The 20,510-nt window shown below is 36.3% G+C and overlaps 1 protein-coding gene across 3 annotated transcripts in view; it reads right to left on the bottom strand.

Moving 5' to 3' along the window:
• The window catches only part of LOC136026532 (rap guanine nucleotide exchange factor 4-like), a 788,659-nt gene that overhangs the window by 656,549 nt on the left and 111,600 nt on the right, over positions 1–20,510 (bottom strand). For all 3 annotated transcript variants that reach the window (XM_065703199.1, XM_065703201.1, XM_065703204.1), the window contains one exon: positions 6,743–6,924. In XM_065703199.1, the coding sequence (XP_065559271.1) occupies positions 6,743–6,924 (182 nt within the window). The remainder of the gene's footprint in view (positions 1–6,742; positions 6,925–20,510) is intronic.

Raw genomic sequence — 20,510 nt, 5'->3', positions numbered from 1 at the left:
AGGGGAAAAACCCACTAAAAGTCATACAATTTTAATGAAAATCACACCATCAGATTCAGCGTATCAGAGAACCTTATTGTAGAAGTTCAAGCTCTTATCTACAAAAATGTGGAATTTCACATTTTTTGTCAGAAGACAAATCACGGATGCGTGTTTATTTGTTTGTTTTTTCCCCAGGGGTGATCATATCGACCCAATGGTCCTAGAATGTCGCAATAGGGCTCATTCAAGCGGAAATTGAAAGTTCTAGTGCCCTTTTTAAGTGACCAAAAAATTGGAAGGCGCCTAGGCCCCCTCCCACGCTCATTTTTTCCCCAAAGTCACCGGATCAAAATTCTGAGATAGCCATTTTATTCACCATAGTCGAAAAACCTAATAACTATGTGTTTAGGGACGACTTACTCCCCCGCAGTCCCCGTGGGAGGGATTGCAAGTCACAAACTTTGACCTTTGTTTACATATAGTAATGGTTACTGGGAAGTGTACGGACGTTTTCAGGTTTTTTTTTGGTTTGGGAGGGAGAGTTGAGGTGGGGGGGGGTACGTGGGAAGATCTTTCCATGGAAAAACTTCTCAATTGGGAAGAGACTTTCAATGAAGGGGGTGCAGGATTTTTTTAGTATTATTTAAAAAAAAAACAATGAAAAAACAAATATGAAAATTTTTTTCTACTGAAAGTGAGGAGCAGCATTAAAACTTGAAACAGGCAGAAATTCATTACGCGTATGAGGGGTTTACTTCCTCGTAATACCTCGCTCATTACGCTAAAGTATTTTTGGTAATTTCAACTATTTATTCTGCAGCCTTTGTGATTCAAGGGTCATTCTTAAGGAATTGGGACAGAATTTAAGCTTTAGTGTAAAGAGCGAGGTGTCGACGAAGGGTGAACCCCCTCATTTACGCAATAAGAACATACGAATATAGAAGTTCGTTACGTAAATTAATTCGTTTAATAACGTATATTTCTTACTAATGAAAATGTAAGTATAAAATAAAAAGTTCTATTTGCCATTTTAAATAATAAAAAAAATTGGAGGGCAACTAGACTTCCTCTCTCGCTCTTTTTTTTCTCAAAATCTTCCGATTAAAACTAGGAGAAAGCTGTTTAGCCAAAAAAAATATATGCAAATTACATTTTAATTATTTATGTGCAGAGAGCCAAGATCAAAACATGCATTAACTTAAAAACGTCCAGAAATTGAATAAAAGAAACAAGTTTTTTTAAATGAAAGTAAGGAGCGACATTAAAACTTAAAACGAACAGAAATTACTCCTTATATGAAAAGGGCTTTTCCTCCTCAACGCCCCGCTCTTTACGCTAAAGTTTTTTACTGTTTTAAGAAGTAGAGTTAAGAGGATGAGTCAAACATTAGCGTAAAGAGCGAGACGTTGAGGAGGAAAACCTTTTCATATACGGAGTAATTTCTGTTCGTTTTAAGTTTTAATGTCGCTCCTTACTTTCATTAAAAAAACTTGTTTTTTTATTTAATCGGTGTAAAAATCTAATTCTTTTGATATATCTATTACTATCAAAATTCTGTTTTCTGGAGTTTCAGTTAATATTGAGTCGGGTCGCTCCTTACTTACAGTTCGTTACCACGAACTGTTTGATTACCCCAAAACTAAATTGAGGTTCATATCTTATTTGTTATCTTCGCGGAAGATAAAATAATTTTCGGTGATCTTTAGAGCTTATAGAAGAAAAGAAAATAGAAATCCCAGGGATGGGAAATGGAGAGAATTTTTGAAGTTGTATGAACAGGCTCGGATAATCCAATAGGTGAGATATTACTTAACATGATTTTGCAGGTTACATTAGAAGGATCTTATCAGTTTGGATTACCATCAAATTAAACTCAGGTTCATGTCCTTACTTGTTATTTATACGGGAGAAGAAATAGTTTTCGAAGATCCTCCTTAGAGCTTTATAAAAGAAAGTAGATTTGTTAGAGATGGAAGATGGAGAGCTCTAGGAGTTTATAAATTTATTCCGATGATTCAAAAGGGGATATATTTCACAACAAATTGTGCTGGCTGTATTTGAAAGGTCGTATCAGTTTAGATTACCACCAAAATTAAGTTGAGGCTCTTACTGTTTTGCTCTTCACTTGCTGTTTTCGCGGAAGATAAAATAACATTCGAGGATCTTGAGGGCTTCATAGAAGAAAAATAGTACCAAATAGGTACCAGGTACGGGAAAGAGATTTTTTAGATATGTATGAATTGACTAAGGTAATTGAAAAGGTTTTATGACACATTAAATAAATTTATACGAAAGTGAAAAAAATAAATAAATGTGCTTCAGGGTTTTTAACTGCTATTAATAAGCTTTTTTTTAAGGAAAAAATTTTTTCGTCACTCAAGATGTGAAGAAAACTATTATATTAGAACTTCGAATTCTTTAATAAAACCTTTCTGTAAGCTCCAAAAGAGTGACCAGTGCCTTTTCAAAAGAATCTGCCTCAAAGCAGACCCGAAAATTAGGGGGGGGAAGCTTTTAATATATAAATTTTTGAATGTTTCAGTTGGAAAAAAAAATCGAAAAAAAAATAATTTGCCCCTCTTTGGGTTTGAAAAATATTTGTTTACATCCTCATTTAAAACTTTAGTACTTATCGGTTAAACAGAAACAACTCAATAAGAGAAGTTAGCTTAAGCCTAATGAAAATTAAAAATTAAAATTAAAATTAAAAAATTAAGTCTAACCAAAATATGATGATAATATAACATTTTCGAGACAAAAAAATGTAAACAACGACAAAGGATAGTGGAAAGCAGGCCGCGAAGGACGTATTATATTAAATACCTAACCTAGCCCCTAGCCACCTCTATATATTACATATTTAATAAAAACATGCATCTATCGTAGTTTTCTCCCTCAAAATAAGCAAATCATAACCGATCCAGGAAAAGAAACGGGCTTCTGTTAGATCTTACACAACATATTTCTTGAGTGTTTCCGTTTAACAGGCAAGTAAAAGATATTTTGCCAAATCCTTCTTCTCCCCCCCCTCCTGCATTTTTTGAATTTATACTCCTGTCTAAAAGACCTAGAACTGTTTATTACAGTGACGATTTTGCTCCCAATCAACGAATTTTCACATTCTTTTTAGTTGTCATTTAAAAGCATACGAAAAGATACTTTTTCGCGTTGAAAAAAATAAACTAAAGCGTTCAAATCATTAATTTATCAAAAATAAGGAATTTCCTAAAAATCAAAGCGATTATAAACCAAGTTTAACCTTTTCATATACAATTGAAGAGGGTAGCCATGACAGCTTAATTATATTCCTCTCAATATTCCTCTCAACAACAACATCAAGCCTTAAAACCGTGATCTATAAAAAACGGTTCTCTGACCTTAAAATATTGGTTAAACTTTATATTCACACATCAAACAGTTCGTGGTAACGAACTGTAGTAAGGAGCGACCCGGCTCAATAGAAACCAAAACTCTAAAGAATAGAATTTTGATACCAATAGCTACATCAAAAGAATCGCATTTTAATACTGATTTTAAATATATAAGTTTCATCAAGTTTAGTCTTACGCACCAAAAGTTACGAGCCTGAGAAAATTTGTGTGATTTTAGAAAATAGGGGGAAACACCCCCTACAAGTCATAGAATCTTAACGAATCAGATTCAGCGTAATGTAATCAAATTACACCATCAGATTCAGCGTATCAGAGATCCCTACTGTAAAAGTTTCAAGCTCCTATCTACAAAAATGTGGAATTTTGTATTTTTTGCCAGAAGGCAGATCACGGATGCGTGTTTATTTGTTTTTTTTTTCCCCAGGGGTGATCGTATCGACCCAGTTGTCCTAGAATGTTGCGAGAGGGCTCATTCTAACGGAAATAAAAAGTTCTAGTGCCCTTTTAAAGTGACCAAAAAATTGGAGGGCACCTAGGCCCCCTCCCACGCTAATTATTTTCCCAAAGTCAACGGATCAAAATTCTGAGATAGCCATTTTATTCAAGATAGTCGAAAAACCTTATAACTATGTCTTTGGGGACGACTTACTCCTCCACAGTCCCCGAGGGAGGGGCTACAAGTTACAAACTTTGACGAGTGCTTACATATAGTAATGGTTATTGGGAAGTGTACAGGTGTTTTCAGGAGGTTTTTTGGTTGGGGGGGAGGGCTTGGAAAGAGGGGGATATACTGGGGGAACTTTCCATCGATGAATTTGTCATGGGGGAAGAAAATTTCCATGAAGGGAGCGCAGGATTTACTAGCATTATTAAAAAAAAAAAAAACAATGAAAAAATAAATATGAAAAAGGTTTTTTCAGCTGGAAGTAAGGAGCAGCATTAAAACTTAAAACGAAAAGAAATTATTGCCCATATGAGGGGCTCACCTCCTCCTAATACCTCGCTCTTTAAGCTAAAGTATTTTTAATAATGTCAACTATTTATTCTACGGCTTTTGTGATTCAGGGGTCATTCTTAATGAATTGGGCCAAAATTTAAGATTTAGTGTAAAGAGAGAGGTACTGACGAGGGGGCGAACCCTCTCATATGTGTAATAAAAACATGAGAATAAAAAATTCTTTACGTAAGCTAGTTTATAAGTTACGTATATCTTTTACTAATAAAAAGATTCGTAAAAAATTAAAAGTTCTAGTTGCCTTTTTTATTAACCAAAAAATTGGAAGGCAACTAGGCTTCCTCCCCCGCTCTTTTTTTCTCAAAATCATTCTACCAAAATTATGAGAAAGCCATTTAGCCCCCCCCCCCCAAAAAAAAAAAAAAATATGCAAATTTCGTTATAATTATTTCTCTGCGGAGAGCTAAAATCAAAACATGCATTGATTCAAAAATGTTCAGAAATTAAATAAAAAAAACATGTTTTTTCAACTGAAAGTAAGGAGCGACATTAAAACTTAAAACGAACAGAAATTACTTCGTATATGAAAGGGGCTGCTTCCTCATCAACGCCGCGCTCTTTACGCTAAAGTTTTTTACTGTTTTAAAAAGTAGAGTTGAGAGAAAGAGTCAAACTTTAGCGTAAAGAGCGGGGCGCTGATGAGGAAGCAGCCCCTTTCATATACGAAGTAATTTCTATTCGTTTTAAGTTTTAATGTTACTCCTTACTTTCAGTTGAAAAATCTTGTTTTTTTTATTTAATATGCAAAAGGGATTGGATGGTCTTAGGGCTCAATCCCCAAAATACGATTTTTTACGATTTCTATATTTTCTGCTTGAATCACCTATTTTCAAGGTTTTTAACAAACCCTCCACCGAATTCTGGCCAAAAATAATATAATGCACCATACAAAGCCAAATAAAGGGGGGTATACCAGGTAAGACACCCCTCTCCGAAATTTTTGTCCGGCTACTAAGTAAGTAACAAAACACATTGAAAGATTTTTATGTGTTTTGCAAAGACTTCTTTGTACTACACCCAGAACAAAAATAACCTTTATTGTATTTAGTGTAGAAACGAAAAACAAATAATAAACTTCGCTGCTTGCTAAAGGATTATAACGGAGTAAAAGAGAATTGGAGCAGAGAGCGGTATGAGAATCTGGTATGAGAAAAGTTAGCATTGTGGATCTAATGACCTTCCAGTGGCAGTGAAAAACGGCAGTGGTACTACAGCCATAAACACCGCTCGGGGGATTTCAGGAGTGTGGTTCTCCCATTAAAACTCACTTCCCCTCCATCTTAGAAAATTCCAGAGCTTTAATCCTAAGTATTTGCAAAAGGTAGTAAATTTACAACCCCCTGCCTGGATGGTCCCCCTTCCTTTGTGAAATTCTCTAGCAAGACGTATGGTTGCAACCAAAAAGACAACTTAGAGAAAGAGGGTAGCAGGGGGGTATCTGTCCTCTGATCCTTTATATCAGCTATAACAGCTAAACTATTCAAGTTAGAAGCGTTATAACTATATTTTTCAAGATAATCCTGGAATCATCCTAATGTTGTAAGCAAGAATTTTCCAAAAAGATACGCCAAAAACAAAATCTATAAAAATTGACTTGGATGAGGCCGTACTACGACTAAGCCTCAGTCCGGGCATAACGGAGGCCCCTTACGAAGGTCGAAGCCCAAAAACTACCTGACTGAATCAAGAGCCAACTTCCTAAGCCACAGTCAGGCTCATCGTTGCGCCAAGCAGACGACGAAACGTCTTCTTCCAGAGGTTTCGCTCGACGGTAACAGACTCCACGATCTCCAGCCACTGATGATTTCAACGACGGCCGTGTTTTCTGAGCCCTTCAATTGGCCCCAGATCAAACTTCACCGTCGTGAGCCCCATCTCCTTCTGGCTTCCTGTTCACTTCTTCCAAGCCGGCTAGGTTTAATTGTAAAGGCCAAGATCACGTAACGAGCAAAGAGAGTGGAGTGCAATCATGAAACCACACGACATAGGTTTTTTGGTTGTCGAAGAGCCAGTGAGTCTAGCTCCTTGCCCTTTAGAGCAAAATAGTAGCCGGTGAGTCGGGATCCTCGGCTGTTAGAGTAGAAGTTTTTCAGAAGTGTCTTTCGAGATTCTCAGCGTAAAACGAGACTGATTTTATTCTTGGTAAATCCCTCGAACATATCCTTGTGATTTAGTGGAGTATTATCTTGACTGCATCCGACCACTATCAGTCCATTCTGAGCGTGGAATGAAATGGTTGTTGGTCCATGGCCTTGGTCTTTGAACTTTCTGGTTACAGGTAAATTCAATGACCATACCTCAACTAATTAATTTGCCAGAATAAGCTAATTTACTATTATAAATTACCGCTTACCTCAGGTAAGACTGTTGACTGTGTACTTGACGATTCAGTTGAGTTTGATCTTGATGGCGTACGACTGCTTGAAGCACTCCCCCGTCGCTCTGAGTTTTGAAGATTCTGAAGGATCAAATGTTTACTCGATACTGAACGAGAAAAATTGTGCACTGGTGAGGATACAGGTGTCATTGAGTCAACTAGAAATAAAAATAGTCAGGGGTCGAGATTCCAGTATTGTTTGGAGTAGCCGATCCTGAGGAAGCTGCACCTTTATGAAAGGAAAAACATACAACAAATATAGTGAACCATCCTTGGTACTCTCAGCTAGTGCGTCGTGTGTAGTTGAGAGCTAAGAGTTTGTATCTAACATAAATATAATACTGATTTTATCTGTTATCCCCCCTAAACAAAAAAAAAATAATCAAAATAAATTAAAGTGCGGTGTCAATGTTTAATTAGACAAAAGGAGGCTGACAAATATTTTTTTTTATTATTCTGCTTTTCTTTTGTCATTACTGTTTATAATCAATTGTGTTGTTTTCAAGTCAGCTTATTTTCTTTTCCCTTTTTCTTTTAGTTCTTTGATTTCTGCTATCTACATTCTTTAATGTCTAACAAGTTGTAAAACGTAATAGCGTTTTTGCAAAGGACGAAAAAAGCTGACAAATTTATAACAAGGGCTGTGTTCATGGCCCCTAATGAGTAATAAATGCCCTTTCATAATGTCCCTAAAAAACATACATTGTATAAAATGATAGGAAAACAAACTCAAATGATTACTGTTCTTATAACTCTCACAGGCAAAGAGCCTAATAAGTTATACTGTATACTGTAATGGTAAATAACGGTAGAAAGGAACACCAAAAGTACTTTTGATAAAGACAAGGCTTAAACAATAGCCTGAAGCAAGGCTCCTCGGTTCAGGCTATTGTTTTTTTTAATTGATTTTCTTGAATTTTTTTTTGAATTTCCTGTGATTTTCTTTGAATTCAAAAGAATCCTTATTATTTTTTTAGTTTGAATTTTCTTTTAACATAGCAGCGAAAAAAGATCAAATTGACAATGCATTCACTTTAATTGAGGGTGGAAATTCGCCCCATACATTTTGTACCCCCCCTTAGGTCTGGAAAGTAAAGTTTTTGGGGTTTTTTGATTGACAATAAGTTCTTTTTTGTATTCTCATTAGATAAATTGAAAAACGACAAAATTAACCCTCCCCCTTGATTCTTTAAAAATACTTTTTACCCTCCCCTCCTAAATTTTCGAGAATTAGCATCACCGATTTGGCACCAATATAAGTATTATCGAGAAATATACTTTGTAAATAAGGATACATAAAAATAAAAAAGTAGACACACATGCGATAAAGATCAGACTCAAACTTCAACTATCAATTTCAACTTTTTTTTGTATATAGAGGTAAAAAAAAATATTAGACTTACTAATCCAGGATAGTAGCGTCAATTGGAAATTTTTTTCCCCTCCCTCCTTAGATTTTGAAAAATGTCATTTTGGGGGTATTTTAATTGCAAATGTTTTTTTTTTATATTCCCATTAAAAAACTAAAACCAACAAATTTGTCCCCTCAACTTAGACGTCAGAAAATGCATTCACCCCCACCCCTATTTTCGTGAACTGACACCAATGATCCGGTCAGTGTTGCGATATTGATTTTTTGAATTGTACTAGACATAGGTCTAAAAATGTACTTCCCGGGAAAAAATGTACCAGACGCAAAAAATTTTTTTTCGCGTGTTGCGCTTCGCGCTACTGTACGAATCTATACAATATCGTTCTTTTCGCTTATTTTTCTCTCTCTTCCCGATGGCTCCCATTTTCTTTTCTAACCTTATTTTTCCGCACCTTCGTGTTTTCTGGAATAGAGCTTGGGTCTAGAGCGTGCTCAGTAGCCAAAGAGCCAAAATGTGCCTATTGAGGTAAATTAGTTCTGCCAAATGAAGGTAACTCAGAGCTAGAAAGTCACGCAAAATCTGCCACAAAGGAAAAGCGGTTGAGTCGCGAAGAAATTCCACTGGATCCACGAACCACGGACCCAGAGATGTCTCTTCCAAAAATCCCTTATTCGTCTTATTTAACCAATTTGAACAACGCTTACGGAAAGCGGCAGTAGCCTAACCTAAGTGATAACCAAAAGGATAGCAATTTTAAGCAGAGTGAAGCGGAAGAAACCGCAGATAACCAAAACAAAAACTCCAAATATGCTTTGTCCATGGAGGACATATGTTATGTCTATGGGCCTGGCTCTAATCGAGAAAGGGGTTGTTGAGTTGTGGAGCTCGGAATGAGCTCAAATTAAAATTACGGCCCATTTTACGGCGTTATTTATCTTTCTTTATGTTAGATCATCGGATACAAAAGTAGGAATGAACAGAAAAACAAGATATTCACTTCTTTTAAAAACTAAAACTTCTTAGGAATTATCACGAGATCATCACGTCTTCAATATCTCTTAGCAGAGACTCAATTTCCTCCTGTTGATCATCTTCTACTTCAACAATTGCCTGTTCTTCAGACCCTTTCTTTTTTTCCTGAGGGTTCCAGGAGACACAAGTACCAAGGTCGCGAATATGCTCCCTTGTCCGAATCAAGGAGTAAATGGTGTCAACTGCAAGGCGGTTTCAAGACTTTGTTTTAACCACCGACACTGCACTGAAAATACGTTCGACACAGGCCGATGAGTGTGGAAGGGACATGACAGAAAACATGAATGTACAAAGCTCTGCATACTTTGAAGAGCCAAGACCATTTTTAAGCTCGTTCAGTTTCCCCCAGAACACCTCTGGACTTTTCAAGAATTGGGGTGGCAAATGCTTTAATTCAGCAGGGATTGATCGCCACTGAGAGCTCAATTCTTCTAGAGATTGTCGGTTGACTAAGTTAGGAAACATAACTAGTACTGGTACTAAATCCTCTCGGCCAGAGGCAGCCACAACCGGGTCGATCACTTTCATTTTCTGCAGAACCTTAAAGGTTGAGTTGCAGTAAAAGCGGACATAAAACTCCTTTGCCAACTTCACATAAAACTTCAGACACACTAGTTTGAACGCATGCACTGTTGGGGCAGGAATATTTTTCTCGATAACCTCAGCTTCCACGTTTGCTCCCACATAGATTCGTTCGAGAGGCAAGAAATACTCTCGGTTGGACGGATCATAGGTCCCTAACGGCTTGTTTTCAACTACTTCCGGACGTAGGAAGTTCCTTAGGATAGTCCCAAATACCGTAGAGACCTCGTTGCAAAGGCAGTGCAGCCTAACCCCCTCAGCTTGAAACAATATGTTCAGCTTGTTGACTTGCGGCAAAATGAAGCCCAGGAACTGCAAGTACAGTTTCGTGTACACATTTTCCATCATTTTCAGGACCTTTTCAGCAGAGGCCGACTTGATGGCCTTGAATTCCTCGTAAAAGTACACTTTCAGAGCTCTCCACTGTTCTAAAATTCGCATAACTACGGACTCGAGAGACAGCCAACGGACGTCACAGACTTTCAGCAGTCTATGGTTTTTCGTATCTGTTATCCCCTGAAACTCTGCATATGCTGCAATACGCTTTGGTGAATGCTGTATATAGTTGTATACATCACGGACAAACTCATCAAATTCTAGTGGGATCTCTTTGGAGGCGTTAGACGCGCATGGTGCAAGGCTATGGCACACACAGCCTACAACAATAACATACGGATTGTCAATTTTCACAAGAGCCTTCAGCCCCGTTACCTCCCCCATGTTCACAGAGGCATTATCCCATCCGAAACCTATGCAGTTCTCTTTTGGGATATTTCTGACGCTGAGTAGCTTATCTACTTCTCCCTTCATTATCTGAGCTGTTGCTGATGGCACCTCGACAAGTCCTAATAAGCGATCGCAAACACGTTTTAACTGAGGACACCAGAAGCGAGCAACAACAGCCATAGATTTAACAACAGATTTGTCTGTCGATTCATCCAACAAGATTGAAAACTTGTATTTCTGCAATTTCTCTGAGAGAGCCTGGTCTGCATCAGGTGCCAACTTTTTCACAATGATATTTCGTGTTTTGTCACGGCCGCACGTAATCTTACCTGCGATCACGGAATCAGGGAACACATTTTTTAGGATTCCTGGCAGATGTTCCATAACCCTAAATGGCAGGTTGTGTTCAGCAATAAAGCCGCTGAGCTTCAGCTCTGCATTCTCAACACTCTTCTGCAACATCACACTTTTCTTAAATTCAACGTTACTGGAGCACAAGTTTGCTAGATCAGTTGTATGCTGCTTTGCCTCAAAGTTCTTTACATGGAACTTATTTTTAGAATGTCGAAGAGCATGGGTTTTTCCTCCAATGTAACTTTTGTTGCAAACCAGGCACATAAATCTAGTACTGTCCTTCTCATCCTTCCGAATCCATTTCTGCAGGTCTTTGTCAGAAAGCCAGTCACTGTTAAATTTGTGCTTGTAATGTGTCTTTTTCTTTTTTGGCTTTGCCTTGACATTCATTCTCTCATCAACACATTCGTCATCAGAGTCAGACTCTTCAGATTCACTAGATTCAGTACTGCTGCCGCTTTCTTCACCTAGTGATATCATATCCTGGTTACAGTTTTTGCTGTTCTTATCACTGCCCAAGTTTGCTCGGCTATCAGGGTTTATTCCAGTCTGTACTTCTGTCACCTCGTGCAATTCTTCAGTGGGTTTGTTCGGATTTTCTTGTCTCTTATCTGTCTCATCTGGAGGTCCTGGCTTTTTGAAAAACTGTTGAAGTTTTGATTGCTTCATTTTGTCCTTAAAAACGATATATAGCATATAATTCCATGTATCTACTAGCTACTCTTTACTACGTATGGTAAATCAAAAAAGAGGATTAAAACTAGCTTTTTTCACGGTAAGAATGACAAGCATACTAGGCTAGATAGTAATTTTACTTTGGGATTTTTTTGGTAGCTTTACCCTTGATCAGGTAAACAGATGCTGACAAAAAACCAGAGATTCCCTTCTACAATCACACAACACAGAAGTACGGATTTCCTAAAGAGATTTCCCTGAAAAACTGTGTTATGTGATAGCAGTAAATAATGCATGGGTGATCGAAATATGTACTGATATTCCAATAAACACGGTGACAAAGACAGTGAAAACTCTGATCACAAAGATGTGTGCGCCTGTCATCTCTTTAAGAAGAGTAACCATCTGGTAAGCTACTACAAAATTACCCATGGCCATAATAGATATAAAGGAACGCTTATCCTCCACAGAATTTCAGGCTGTGGGATACTTGTCACTGACTTTGTCAGCCTGACAAAGTCAGGTACTACCCATGTCAGTAATTATCCTGATTTTGGTAGAGTAGCCTACAGGTTAAAAAAAAAATACAATAAAGGTTCCTGCTTTTTTTATTCCAAAACTAGCAATGGTACAGTAGAGGTATGCTTATTTAAACAGTTACCATACTTAAATATAAACAGTGCAGTTTTGGGCTAAATGGTAGAATGAAGATCCAAAATACCTATTCAGGTAGACTATTTTCAGAGGCCCCTAATTGCCTACTTTGGCTAATTGATAGTTAACTTTAGTCACAGCAAGTGCATGAAAATGGCAAAGTTCAAAGTCAATAAACATTCAAATAAGTATACCTCTACCCAAGTATGCTGCACATGAAAGGTTCATGAAGGTAGATTTCACCATGGCATATGTCTAGCCGATATGCTCTCCACTACACTCCTAGTCACTCCTACTCTAAGCCTCTTCTATCTGCTTTTCCACAAGTGATCAGCTTAAGAAACATGGGGGCTAATCGCATACAGGTATGGCTCACATAAAACCTATTGTCATTCATACTATAACTGATAGATATTTTGAACAGTCTGAACTTGTAGGTTTGAATGTGCATTTTGTTAGATCACAAAGTTAGTGATCGAGCCTGTAGCAATGTGGGTTGCAAGAAGGACTTGTTGCACAAATACCGTACATAACAATCATCTGAATAAGCCACTACACTACATACTTAGCGTTGCTGACATGGCAAATCTGAAGAAGACTTCAGCAGGCTTACCTCACAACTGGAGTTAAGATGATAGCATTTTAGTTTTTGAAAATCCGCGGCAACTTTCCGTTTTCCGTAACGACTCCAAATTTACCATAGAGTTAACCTCTAAATAAAAGCAGACAGACAAGTCGCGAGAGTATTTGCCATAGCAATGAATGGTAAAGGTTCCGTTTACAAGTAAAAATCGTTCTTTTTTTAGTTTTGGTGAAAATGTACTGAATTTGTACCAGTTCGACGTAAATGTACTGATTTTCTGACTTTAAAAAAAAGTTGTACACATGTACAGGTCAGAGAAAAAAGTACTGAATCTGGTACAATTGTACCACCCATCGCAACACTGGATCCGGTACAGACATGATAATTATCGAGGAACGCATCTTATAAATAATCGTAAATAATGATTAAAAAATAGACGCACTCGCGATAAAGCGTCAAACAAAAGCCAGAAACGTGGGTTCTTTTGTGATTATCTTTGAATTTTGGCTCTTTTTCCCTATTTTTTATTTTATTCCTATTTTTAGCAGTTTGATCTTTCACACAATGAAACAAACTAACTAAGCCGGCATAAACGCAGGGATCGCAGAGGAATATATATTATAATTTAGCCCGAAGGCCTCAATTTTATACCCACAATTATTGTTGAAATCAAGCCAAAAACGGTACCCTCCTTTAGTCATTTAGAAAGTCCCGAAAATCAAAGCAGTTCAAACAGGATCATAAGCACAACACCACTGCTTAAATAAAAAGCGACGTGGGCTACATAATGGAGCGATGTGGGCTAAATAAATGTATTATTTATTTTTGGTTTGTTTGTTTTAGACCAGGGCACTTCGTATCGAAGGAGTTGTCGTAGAAACTTCGAAAAGGGTTTATTCGATTGGAAATTGAAATTTCTAATGTCCTTAATAGTTGTGCCAACTAGTTGAAAGGGATTGGAGGGCAACTAACCTCCCTCCTGCGCCCACCATTACCCAAAACACATACAATCAAAACTTCAAGATAGCCATTTCGTTCAGCATAGTTTAAAGGTTCGGAAATTAAGTGTTTGTGGATCAAAGCCCCCTTGGGGATTGTAAATTATGCCCTTGAGACATATAAGGTTTCTATAGAAAGGGGGGTCGTATAAGCTTAATAGGGGGTCATTCAATTGGTAAGCAGAATTTATAGTGCATCTTTTAATATTCAGAGTGATTGAAGAGTGGATAGCCCGCCCTCCCACACACACACCTCGTATTTTTTCGAAATATATCCGATAGAAATTTTTATATGACAATTTTTTGTCGTAAAAAAATTTGAAAAAGGCTCGTACGACTGGAAATTGGAAGGGTTAGTGCTAATTTTAATGGTTAAAAGTCATTGCAGGGCAACAAACCTCCCCCACACCAAAAATTCCTAAAAAAATATAATCAAAATTTTGAGATAACCATGTTATTCAGCGTAGTTAAAAGTCTGGAAATTATGTCTTTGAGGATGACAACCCTCTATAGCCCTCAGTGCAAGGGTTATAAGTTATGTTGCCCTGAACAGTGCAAGGGTTCAGGAAATGATCAGGGAGATGATCAAAAAGGCAATATTTGCAAGCTGTCGATACTATTACAACTACCCACACTATTACAATCACACTACTCCATTTAGAATATTGAGGGGAAATATTAGCCAAATCAAAAGACGTTATGTGCATGCACACTGTCAAAATAGCTTATTTCAAGAATTGATTTGGGTATTAAGTTGGAACTTGGAGGAAGATCATCTTCACTTAAGGTAATATGTACACACTACTGCTAATAGGCTACTACTGTTACTGCTACATTTACAACTATTACTACTACTAGTTCTATTACAACTACTTATAAGGTGAAGCGCATTGAAATGAAATTTTCAAGAAGTGTATGAAGCTAAGATTATCAAAAGGGCATATCAGAAATGTCATAACAATGGCTAATTGCATTAAGTTGAAACTTCCAGGACTTGATGAGAGAGATGTTCTGCGGACCAATAGCCAATAGGTGAATCCTAATACTGCTAGTAGTACTACCACTATTCAATACTATTACTAGTAATATCAGTACTACTACTTTGACTACTATTAAAACTAAGGCTATGAAAATGAAATTGTCAAGTAATTTTAAGGGGGAAGGTGAACTGAGTCAAAACTTGCTATCTGTTTGCAGGCTGTCAAAAGGGTGTAACAGCAATACCTCAGGAACAGCTTGGTGTGTAAAGTTGAAACTAACAGGGCTTAAGGGATTTTCAATTAACCAAAAGAAAGTATTTGTATCCTAAAGCTACTGCCTCTACTCATACTACTACTACTGTTACTATTATTACTACTTCTATTATTACTACTGGCACCAAAGCTTAGGCTACTACAATTGGAGGATCCAAAACGATCCTCTACAGCAGCTCAGAGGTCTCCTGTATATCAGTCAATTCTATTATGGAACTCCATCCCTTCGGATGTCCCTCTTTTTCTTTCTGCAAAGGCATTATTTCGTCGGGTCTTTCCAGTTCAATAATTTTTGTCTCTCTTTTTAATTCTATCCCAATTTGTATGTCACTTCTCTTCTTTTAAAATCATTTTCAGCTGTATGTTAAATCTCCTTCTAAATCTTCTATCTGTTAAATGTCCTTGTCTTGTTCCAATGTTTTTTTTTTGTTTAAAAGTGTTTTATTCTTGTTCTCTGTGGCCCATTACAAGCAAAGCTTCTTGGACCTATTAACTGATTTACTTTTGTAATAGTTTTTCTTTTAGTATTAATAAATTGATTGATTGATTGATTAAGGCAAAAATTTTGGGATAGATAGAAACTGTATGAAACTAATTCATAACACACTATTCCCAAACAGTTTGTCGGGTGGACGCATTAGAAATACTTCAGGAACGGTTGATGGTGCCAAGTTGAAACTTTCAGCGTGGGTTGAAGGGGATGTTGAAGAAACCCAAGGTGATATGCGCATACTGCTACTAATGCTGCTACAACTACTGCTACTGCGCAAGCTAAGGGTATTAAAGTGAAGCATTTAAGAAATATTTATGCTGATGACAAATGGATGTGGGCTTTCAAAAAGTTGGAAAAGGCTTTCAAAAAGATGACAAAGCAATATTTGAAGAACAACTTATATTATTAATTTAGACCATTCAAGTTAAGATTTGGGGGATTTTGAACTAGCTAGAAGGCGCTATGTGTAAGCTATTAATACCACCGCTAGGATTATTGTAACTAATGCCGTTAAGGGTATTAAGGTGAAACTTTTAAGGAACGTTTAGGTACACGAAAAAACTGTATGTATGCAGGTTTTCAAAACGGCATATAAGCAATATCATAGGCAGAACCACTCGACAAGAGCTAGAAATATCATTGAAACTTTTAAAAGAGCTAATTCGATTCAAGTTTCAATGCTCTTGTGCCCCTTTTAAGAGTAAAAAAAGATTCCAAGGCAAGCATCCCTTCTCTCAAGCCCATTCATTTTCGGAACGAATCCAGTCAAAATCTTGAGACAGCCATTTTGTTCAGCATAATAGAAAGGTCCAGCAACTATGTCTTTAGGGATATTGGGTATGTTAACCCCCAAAATTATGCAATTGGTCCATTATGCTTTAAAACTTTATGTTGCTTTAATCTAAATCAAAAGGTATTGTGTTTATGGTTACCAATAAGACACCTCAGCAATATATCGAGAACGACTGGGGGTGTTAAGCTGAAACTTTTGGGGCTACTATTAATTTAAATAAGCAAATAGAGTCTAAGTGTGTCAAGGTTGTCAAAAAGCATAGATAGAATCTTGTGGAAATCATATTAAGTTTTATTGTTCATGTCATCTTCAGGAGTTGTAAACTTATATTAAAAAATACTGTTGGTATCAGAATTAAAAATTGTTTAGAAAGTTTTTCTAGCATACAAATAGCAACCTAAACTACGGATTCTAATAGAAAAAACCTGAAAAAATAGAAAAAAAAATCATGGAAAATACTATGTCAATAGGGTCACTACGGAAAGGGTACTTTCATTTTTTTTTCTTAAATAGTGCAAAAGCTTTTTCTGCGTTATTCTTCTTACTCTATTTGGAAGGAGGATAAATTAATATTCTCTTACTTGGCCCTCATACAACCCTTATTTTTCATGGTTGGAAGTAATAATAAAAAGATAGATTGGTCCAATATGTTTGCTTTTCAAAATTTTGTATTCTATATTTTGGCTTGTTATATGAGTGCCATAATTTAGTTTTAATATCTATGAAATCTTTTCATAAATAAAAACAGCCGAATCCAACGCAAATTAAATAATTTTGCCTCCTTTCTAAAAGTGAATTTTCTTGTTGTTAAATAAACTTCTAAATTATAACATCATTCTTAATCATTGTTCAGAAGGTACTGCATCTATCTCAATAACCATGGCTAAGAGAATTAAAAGTTGGAAATAACCCGTCTTTGCCTGGCGTAGAAGCATTTCCACTAATTCGAAGCTAAGACTGGAACATCAAGGTCTAACTAATATTCATTATAATTGTCTCTCCTCCGAAGGCATCTTCACTAAAACCCTTTCATTTTCAATCTAGCACTTATTTCGTAAAACTCTTTTACAGATTGAAGGAGAAGGAATAATTTTTAAATTGATGAGGACTAATTAATTGATGAGAAACTCCTTAATTAAAAATTAATTAATTGATGAGAAACTCCGGCATTGTATTTTACCCTTTTCATGAATTGGCATAAGATAACTAATTGCTAGGAAACATTTGATTGGAAAGGAATAACAGGCATAACAATATAATAACATCAATAGCAACAATCAAACAGTTAGTGGTAACGAACTGTGCTAAGGAGCGACCCGGCTCAATAACCGAAACTCTAAAAAATGGAATTTTTATAGCAATAGTTACATCAAAAGAATGACATTTTTATGCTGATTTTAAGTATATAAGTTTCATTAAGTTTAGACTTACCCATCAAAAGTTACGAGCCTGATAAAATTTGCCTTATTTTAGAAAATAGGGGGAAATACCCCTTAAAAGTCATAGAATCTTAACGATCATACCATCATACAATCATACAAGTCATACATCAGATTCAGCGTATCAGAGAACCCTACTGTAGAAGTTTCAAGCTCATATCTACAAAAATGTGGAATTTTACATTTTTTGCCAGAAGACGGCACGGATGCGTGTTTATTTGTTTTTTTATTGTTTTTTTTTCTATTTTGTTTTTTTCCCAGGGGGATCTTATCGACCCAGTGGTCCTAGAATGTCGTGTGAGGGCTCATTCTAACGGAAATTAAAAGTTTTAGTGCCCTTTTTAAGTGACCAAAAAACTGGAGGGCACCTAGGCTCCCTCCCACGATCATTTTTTCCCAAAGTCACCGGATCAAAATTCTGAGATAGCCATTCGATTCAGCATAGTCGAAAAACCTAATAACTTTGTCTTTGGGGACGACTTACTCCCCCCCCCCCAGTCCCCGTGAGAGGGGCTGCAAGTTACTAACTTTGACCAGTGTCTACACATAGTAATGGTTATTGGGAAGTGTACAGACGCTTTCAGGGGTATTTTTTTGGTTGGGGGGATGGGTTGAGGGGAGGGGTTATACGGGGGGAACTTTCCATTGAGAAATTTGTCATGGGGGAAGAGAATTTCCATGAAGGGGGCGCAGGTTTTTTATAGCATTTTTTTAAAGAACAATGAAAAAATAAATATGAAAAAGTTTCTTCAACTGAAAGTAAGGAGCAGCATTAAAATCTGAAACAAACAGAAATTATTACGCACATGATTATTACGCCAATGATAGGGTTCGCCTCCTCCTACTACTTTACTCTTTACGTTAAAGTAATTTTATTGATTTCAACTTTTTATTCTACAGCCTTTGTGATTCAGGGGTCATTCTTAACGAATTGGGACAAAATTTAAGCTTTAGTGTAAAGAGCGAGGTATTGAAGAAAGGGCGAACCCCCTCATATAAGTAACAAAAACATACGAATTTAGAAGTTCGTTACGTAAGTTAGTTTGTAAGTTACGTGTATTTTTACTAATAAAACGTTCGTAAAATTAAAAGCGCTAGTTGCCTTTTTAAGTAACAAAAAAATTGGAGGGTAACTAGGCATACTCCCCCGCTCCTTTTTTCTGAAAATCGTCCGATCAACACTAAGAGAAACCCATTTAGCCAAAAAAAATAAATTAATCTGAAAATTTCCTTTCAATTATTCATGTGCAGAGAGCCAAAGTCAAAACATGCATTAATTCAAAAACATTCAGAATTAAAATAAAAAAAATATTTTTTTAACTCAAAGTAAGGAGCGACATTAAAACTTAAAACGAACAGAAATTACTCCGTATATGAAAGGGGCTGTTACCTCCTCAACGCCCTGCTCTTTATGCTAAAGTTTTTCACTGTTTTAAAAAATAGAGCTGAAAGAAAGAGTCGAACTTTAGCGTAAAGAACGAGGCGTTGAAGAGGTAACAGCCCCTTTCATATATGGAGTAATTTCCGTTCGTTTTAAGTGTTAATGACCCTCCTAACTTTGAGCTAAAAAAAACTTTTTTTTTATTCAATAACAGCAAAAACAAAAGTGTGCAGCTTCGGGAGCTTTCGTAAAAACAAGTAAATGCTCAACAAAATAACGATCAGTAAAAACTAAACACTCAAAAACAATAAACTCTTAAAATTGAACGTAAATAAATAATTAATAGAATGATGTTGACTAATACACTGGCATTATCATATTTTTCATGAATTGATGTTAGACAAATAATTGATGACTATTTTTTTTTTGAAGGAGTAGCAATAACAAAGATAATAACATAACATCAACAATAGCAACAAAAGTGTGCAGTTCAAAGAGCTTTCTAAAAAAAAGAAACAAAAAAAACCATTGGAGGTGTGAAGGAATAAAAAACAAACTAATAGGACTAATTAATAAATTAAGATACTCTGGTCATTGTTTTTTATCACTTTCATGAATTGACATGAGACAAATAATAGAGACCAAGCTTTTGAAGGAGAAGCAATAGTAACAATAACAACAGCAACAACAACAAAAGTGTGCCGTTCCAGGAGCCCCCCAGGAACGCGATTTTTTTTACAATAACAACAACAAAAGGAGCATATCGAGGAAGTGTTCTTAATATGACGGATGCTACTAGAGAGGCATGAAAAATTGAGTAAAAAACCCATACCAAGATACTGGCAAGGGCTCTACCCAGCATTTTGACTTGGGAATTGAGAGGGTCGCTGCAGGAAGGGTTTTTTCACTTTCTTTAATTAAATAATAAGAACATCTGTATTCCTGCGTTATTTTATATAGTAGGGAGGTGGGAAATAAATTCCAAGCAGCCTGCCATGGCCCCGATATAATGATAATTTTGCATATTTTGAATTAATAATAAAAATAAGATTGTTTCAGCATGTATATGTTTTTAAATGTTTGTGCTTTATGTTTTTGCTTATCACCGATAGATATTGCTCTTTACTTACCTTTAATGATCATGCGCAGTTTTTTAAACAAAAAAATGCAGAAGTAGCTAAATGCTAGTTAAATTATTTATAATCTATTCAGAAATGAGATTTTCGTTATGAATTTTTTTTTATAATTAGAATTCATTTTTCAAAGGATGCTAGAGCTTGGTTTCCCGTGGTGTGGTATGGATTAGCCTTTCTCGTGGCTTGGCTTCAAGTATGTAATTGGAAATTTATTTAATGCATGGGAGACTCCTCTGTCTTTTTTGGTTTTGGGTGTTTTTTAAGGGGATTTT

The sequence above is a fragment of the Artemia franciscana genome, chromosome 4 (genome assembly GCF_032884065.1).
Source record: "Artemia franciscana chromosome 4, ASM3288406v1, whole genome shotgun sequence".
NCBI classification, from domain to species: domain Eukaryota; kingdom Metazoa; phylum Arthropoda; class Branchiopoda; order Anostraca; family Artemiidae; genus Artemia; species Artemia franciscana.
This window is presented reverse-complemented; position numbering and strand designations above follow the sequence as displayed.